The sequence below is a fragment of the Gavialis gangeticus genome, unplaced genomic scaffold, assembly GCF_001723915.1.
Source record: "Gavialis gangeticus isolate Ggan-Ray unplaced genomic scaffold, GavGan_comp1, whole genome shotgun sequence".
Classification (NCBI taxonomy): domain Eukaryota; kingdom Metazoa; phylum Chordata; order Crocodylia; family Gavialidae; genus Gavialis; species Gavialis gangeticus.
Window position 1 is genome coordinate 7,973,577 of NW_017729016.1, and position 7,036 is coordinate 7,980,612.

The following is a 7,036-nucleotide window of genomic DNA, read 5'->3' on the forward strand; positions in this document are numbered from 1 at the left end:
AGGAGGGACGTGGACAACATGGAGAGGGTCCAGAGGAGGGCCACTCGCATGATCAGGGGGCAGCAGGGCAGGCCCTACGAGGAGAGGCTACGGGACCTGAACCTATTCAGCCTCCACAGGAGAAGGCTGAGGGGGGATCTAGTGGCCTGTTACAAATGAGTCAGAGAGGACCAGCAGGCACTGGGGGAGTCCCTGTTCCCCCAAGCACTGCCAGGAATGACTAGAAATAACAGTCACGAGCTGGCAGAGGGTAGATTCAGACTAGACATCAGGAGGCGCTACTTCACGGTCAGAGCGGCTAGGATCTGGAACCAACTTCCAAGCAAAGTGATGCTGGCTCCTGCCCTGGGGGTCTTTAAGACAAGGCTAGACAAACACCTTGCTGGGGTTGTTTGACCCCAGTACTCTTTCCTGCCATGGCAGGGGGTCAGACTTGATGATCTGCTCAGGTCCCTTCCGACTCTACTAACTATGAAACTGTCTTGAGTTATTACAGAAGTACAGTGAGAAAGCAATTTAGAGATAGCATAACTAATTATTATATCTTTATTTTTAAAATTCCTTACCGACTTGTTGTGAAGGAAAAAGTCAAAAGTTCATGGAAATTCTAGCCAATTAAATATAAGACACATCCAGCCTCTTCTCATGTTACATCCCAGGTATAAGAGCTGAAGAACCCAAAAGGCAGAAAACCAGTTGTTGTAACATTACGGTTGAAATTTCACGTGAATAAATTGTTCAGTAATTTTTCATGTAAGATTCTCGCAACAACTTTAACTTTGTCCCATGTGCAAAAAATGTTAGCACAGCACTGTTACTACTAGGATTCTTTTTGCCAGAGCCCTCCAAGTATTGAAACAGCAACTCATATGATGTGGTATCAAGCAAACTTTAATAGTAACCCGTAGACAATATTACAGGTTTTCTCCCCATAATTTTTTTAGGGGGCCACAACTGAGAAAGGGTTGAAAATCACTGCTCTATTAAAATGAGGTGCATGCTGTAAACATTTAAAAAAAACCCTATTGTACAGGAAGGAGGTCATGCAGACCCTCAGAGCTTTATTTAACTCTCACTTGTCACTCATGGAAAGAGCCATGTAATGTAAATGTTGTTTTTTCAAGTTTTCCTTTGGTGGTTCTTATTTCTCATGTTCTTTTTGTAATTTTGGAGCAGAGTCTCACTGGCCTGTATGGGTATGCATTGTGACAAAGGCAGGGATCCATTCTTTCGCTTGTGTGCAAGGCCAGTCAGAATTATGGAGCATAGTTTCTGCATTCTTAAATGCCTCTCTCCGAATGAGACTCGTGAAAGAGGGGAAGGCAGTTGAATCTTTCCTCTCCCAGCTTTGAGCAGCTAGTGAAACTTACTGGGCATGAAGGATGGAGTGCGCGACTGCTGTGATTTAGCACAAGATGTCCTGACTTGGAACCTGGCGTCTTCTGTCTGCTGATGTACTTTCCCCTGTGACTTGCATAATGATGATGTAAATCCAGAATGAAAGGATGATAGTTAATCATTTTTGCATGCCTTCCTCTATTTGTGATAAATTTCATTGGTACAAGCAGACCTGATGCTCTTCTTGGGTGACCCACTATTCTAAATCCTGTAGCTGGGCAGTTTCCTCTTAACTTCTTCTTTATCTGTATTTCTCTGGATTACTGGTGACTAAAGCAGTAGGCACCCCATACAGAGCTGAATTGAGTTCAGAATTGCTCTGAAACACTGTTGTCAGGGAAACTAGGGTTCATCATGCTGTGAACCGACAAGACATCACACTGCTGCAAAGTGACTGTTCTGAGGGATGGGAGCATTTCCTTGTATTCATATTTAAATATGAGAGCTGCACTCTTTTGAACTGAAGGTCATAGCTTCTCTGGTAGCAGCAGTATCTTTCTCTAATGTTGGTAATAGAGTTTTGAGGGGCATTTGAGGGATTTGAATTCTTCTGGACCTCTAGCTAGCTGACTGTTTGAATGTGTTTGTGTGGTTTAGGTGCCAGGGATGGCAAGGGGAAATCCGAAAAACAGGAAATGCACAGCTAAGTAAAATGTTGCATCTCAAAAGATGGGCAGGCTTGTGAGTTCTTGCTTTCATGTCTTTTTGGCTGTCTAATGATGACAGTGTGTGGAATCCCAAGATGGGGAAGATGGCAGATCTGAATCTTGGATCATTTCAAATGGACTTGGGATATTTAACCATCTAAGTGCTAAGGGAGCTAAGGCCAATGTTTGCTACAGTTGCTGTTGAAAATGTTAAATTTCTCAGACTCCCGCTGAAGGGAATGAGGTTGGTTTCATGTGGCAAGAAATGCAGTTTGGAAGTAAGGAGGGACTAGCTTTGATTCCAGGGTGAACTAAGTAACTTCCTTTTAGAAATCCTTACTATGTTGTGAATATTGGATAAGATTTTTATGATGAGTATACTACTTATATATTTATGATGTAGCTCCTATTGCTTCAGTTGTCTAATATCAAAAGGAGGTTAACTGCTTCTTGCATTTATCCTGAATGAAGGATGGATATTATGCTTATAAGCCGCAAGCCTGCTTTCACATAACCACCTGTAAAATGTTCATAAAGAAACCTATACAGAGCGAATCCCTTCCACAAATTGCAAGTCAAAAACACAAGGGAGGCACAACATGGGGAATGGTCACAGTAAAGGACTAAGGCAAGTTGGTCATGAGGTTATTTAGGGGAGTAGTAGGTATATTTTGTTACGGAGAAAGATTAGGATTTTTTTTTTCTTTTAGGAAGGATACAGAAGATGAAGATTTTTTTGAAAGACTGAAAAGAGTCCTGAAAAAAGAATCTAGGCTGCATTCTGGACAATTTGAGGTATGTTCTGCCTTGTTGTCTTACTGAAAATATGAGTGATTCATTAGGAAAAATGGCACTAGCTAAAAAAAAAACAAACCCTCTTCCCAAGGTCCATACAACAATATACAATTAAGCATATTCAGGCAGCTTGACTGCTCTAACTGCCAACACTAGCCTTTGGTCAAATGTTTCAGTAAAGAGCAAATTATTTCTCTGCGAGTTTGTAGGAAACACTTTGAAGGTTTCACCATATAGATACTGTTTTGCTCCAAGAAAAAGGATGGAGTCTGATTTTTTGGTGGTTGCGACCTGCACTGGATAGTTCTGTTTTCTGCTTTTTGCCTGGGTAGAAAGGAGATGTCATCTGAATGAAGTACAAGTAGAGCAGATGGAGGAGAAGAGTCATGCTCTTGAGAAACTGGAGAATCATTATGGAGGATTCCCTGGATACCTTGGTCTGGTCAATCCATACTGATCCAACGGGCAGGCAACAGAGTTAAGTGATGGGGGTAGAAAAGAGAATGAAGAAGAGTGGAAATGTATCAGCACCTGAAATAGAAGAACCTGAGGGGTATGTTCACAACTGGACGTATAAAATGGCTACAAGTGCCAACTAGAAATATGAGGAGAGCAACCTGAATACAAGCAACTGAAGGAAATGATCTATGGGGTGTTATATTTAAACACCTTAGCTATTCCTCCCTAGCCCCTATACGGATGCTTTTATTCTGCACCAAGTGCCATTGGGTGGTTTAGATATTTTCTCTAAATAAAGCTAAACTGTGCAAAAGCACTCTTAGGGCAGAATGATACGGTCCACATGAAGGTAAGCGAGAAATGACAGTTTTGCTTAAATATAACACAAGTTTATTTCACACTAGCTTCCCCATGCAGACAGGTCCTTTGTGGCCTTATTGATATTGATTGAGTCTTGTTGTGTTTTCTTTCTCTTAGCCAGCTTTCTAATTATGGCAGAACTTTACCTTTTACCTTAGGCTTTCCTTAGTAGTCTCTCTAAGGGGCTTTGACAGAGGCATTTGAAAGTCCCTATCATATGATTAACTTCCTTCTGTCTCGTCTGTGGCTGTTACTGAGCAATGAATATAGGGAGTTGCCTACCTGTGAATTGTCAGCGTGACCCCATGTTTCTCTGACTCTTTCCTCTTTTGCTTACTTGGAAATTGCTTGCCTTTTTCACTTGTGCTGTTTCTGCCTCCTCTTTTGTTAAATAATTTGCTGGAAGTGACATATTATGTTAAATGTCTGTTTTCTGTAGGGTGTTTTGAACAGCAGCACTCCACCTCCTCCTGAGACTGTTAGACAAAGTCATGCTGTGGAGGAGATGAAGCCAACAAAGGAGGAGGTAATGAGAGTGGAAACATTTAAACATGGACCCCCCTTTTGTCACTTCCTTGGGATTTTTAATTTTATTTATACATAAAAGGGTAGAGTATTGGTGACAGGGCATTAGGTCTGCCTGTTTTTTGTTTTAGTTTAAATCCTTAATGCATGGCCCCAAAGTGTATGTTATGAAAATTAACTTATTAGACAAAAACCCCTTCCAAAGCCAAAAATGGAAAATATCATCTCAAACTGTTCAAGTTCATTACCTTGAGGGCAGGGAAGAACTCCCATTGTCCCTAGTTTTGTGTTGTGATTTAATTTGTGACTGCTCAGCCTCTCTTTAAAAATTGAATTTAGTATTGCCCAACTGAAGGTTAACATATTCACTTTTTGCACTTGGTAGCTCACTGCTGTCTCTAACAAATTTGTTGTTAGAGAGTTGTCTAAGTAGGCTTTTAAACTTTGGTGTCTGAGAGCTGCCATTGTACAGTTTCTTTCTGCTGGGATACCTGTTCTGTAGAAATGCCTGATCCAGTTAACATGGATGCATATGAATAACTAGTTATGAGTAGTCTCACTGATTTCAGCAGGAATATATTCAAGTGTGTTTGCAGGGGCTGGCCTTTATTTGGTAATAAGGAGAAATGGGATGTCTGAGCTCCAATTTAAAGTTAATAAAAGTATTTTAAATCATTGTTTGCTATTACAGTGTGAGATAGTTGTGGTTGGTTTGGGTTTTTCATTAGTGTTGGCTTATTCTCATTGCAAGAACCACCATTAAAGCACTCCAATATTTCATTGAATGCACAACCAAAGGAAAGAGAATTAAAGAATTTAAACCTTAAACACAAAATCCTAAGATTGGAAAGGCTCGCTAGGGTCATGTTGTTCAGCATCGTTCACAGACTCGAGATTAATTGCTCCAGAACTGTACTTGAGATTCCTATCCAACTTTTTCTTTAAAACTTCCAATGAAGGAGATTCAACAACTTACCTGGACAGTTTGTTTCATTTACCAGCTGTTTTTGACATTTTGAATTTTGTCCTGAGGCTTGGTCTCAATATGCCTTTCTTGTAGTTTAAGCCCATGGCCTGTTATCTTGCCCTCTGGTATAAGGGAGGATGACTTTTCTCCTCCTTTTTGGCAGCATTTAAAATATTTGAAAGCTGCTGTCAGGTTCCCCCGTATTTTTCTTTTCTATGAGCAAAATATACTAAGTTCTTTTAAACTTTAATCTTACAGGTTGTTTTCAACCACTTTATCATCCTTGTTGCTTGCCTCTGGATCTGCTCCATTTTCTCTGTTCTTCTTAAAATACTGTACCTGAAATGGGAGGTGGTACTGCAGCTCAGGGGTAACCAGAAGTCATAGAATCATAGATAAAATCCTGTCTTGCATACAGTGCTTTCATTAATGCTGTCCAAAACTGCATTTTGTTGTGTGTTTTTGAGTTTTTTTCTTCTTTGCAGCAGCATCTCTTGCTAATTTGACTTGAGTTTGTAACCCCCAGATTCATCATGGTAATGTTACTGCACAGCTGGTTATCTCCTATTCTGCAATCTCTTAGGATTAGAGTTAGCGTATGACTAGTCTGTATCAAGGGGCCTGTACCAAATCCAAAAACCAGAAGACTTGGGCCCCATGGGGTCTGAGCTGTCTGTCTGTGAGTTAATAATCTCTGTGCTGGGTCTGTTGGAGAACCCGGGCTTGCCACTCCTTACGTTCTAGCTGAGAGGCCCTTTGGGAAGCATTTTGCACCAGATTTACCTGATTCCTTACTGCTTTCAACCTTGCAAGCATGTTTCATCATATACAACTGTTAAATATCATTCCCATCTTCCTGGGCAACAACCTTGATGGAAAGTGTCCAATCATTTCACCTCTTTGAGCTTTTTTCTCTCTCTGATCTGCAGTCTACTTGGTCTTGCAATGGATGGAGTGTAACAGTAAGCTCCTCAAAAGATGGGGGAAAGCATTTCATTTTTAACCCTTTAGCTGCTGAATCACCTTGGAGAGTATATACTCCATGGAAAACTGCTCAGGGTTTCTTATTGCTGGACTACAAATTACTCCTAATTTGAAAAAGATACAAATATTTTTCCCCACAGTGATGGAAGTTTGTTTGTTTTTTTATAAATATTGTACATACTTACTTTCTAGGTAGAAATGCTGTATGAAGAAGCTTTATACACTGTGGTTTATAGATCAGGAGTAGTATCATCGGAACATACTGCCAACGAAGATAAACTCTTTGAGTATCTGCAAAAGGTAAGGGAATATTCCTGACTCATATTCCTGTCAAAAAATAAGGGGGGTTCCTGTCAATAAAATAAATAAGACTTCAGGTTCACCACCTGGGCATGAGTGAGAATAATTACCCCAACATCAGCTTAACATAATTGCTCATCTAATGAATGAGAGGGCACTTGAGTTTCCAGTATTGTAGAATGTGTCTACGACATTCAACATTAAATATTTAGTGAGAGCTGCAGTTCTGAGAAGGTGTCCTAGAGTAATTCTGTTGACAGAGGCAGTACTCATGAAAATTAGGGCAGATATGAAGTATCAGATGCATTTTGCAAAATCCTTTTGTGAAATCAGTTTTCTTATGAACTATCCTGTCGTTTGTGATATTTCTAGTCCACCTTGTCCTTTCTTGTAGTTTGACTGATTTAGTTGCTCCTTCTCTTCTATCTCCTGACTCTCAGCATGCTAGTATACAGTTTTAGGCTGCAGTTTGCCACTACCTTTTCCTTATTTTTGTTTCCCATGACTTGCCTTCGTCTCTTGTTCTTCAGTAGAAAATTCAAATTAGTGGTTGCATCTTTTGGTTTCCTACATACATTGTTTCTCTGAACTCTAGTGATTT

The 7,036-nt window shown here is 40.2% G+C and overlaps 1 protein-coding gene across 1 annotated transcript in view; it reads left to right on the forward strand.

The window, feature by feature from the left end:
• LOC109294446 (BAI1-associated protein 3-like) overlaps window positions 1–6,468 on the forward strand; it is a 12,601-nt gene extending 6,133 nt beyond the window's left edge. Inside the window, exons 2-4 of the mRNA XM_019512812.1 lie at window positions 2,756–2,840; window positions 4,099–4,185; window positions 6,328–6,468. Coding sequence (XP_019368357.1) covers window positions 2,756–2,840; window positions 4,099–4,185; window positions 6,328–6,453 — 298 coding nt within the window. The 3' untranslated portion in view covers window positions 6,454–6,468. The remainder of the gene's footprint in view (window positions 1–2,755; window positions 2,841–4,098; window positions 4,186–6,327) is intronic.
• The last annotated feature ends 568 nt before the right edge of the window (window positions 6,469–7,036 follow it).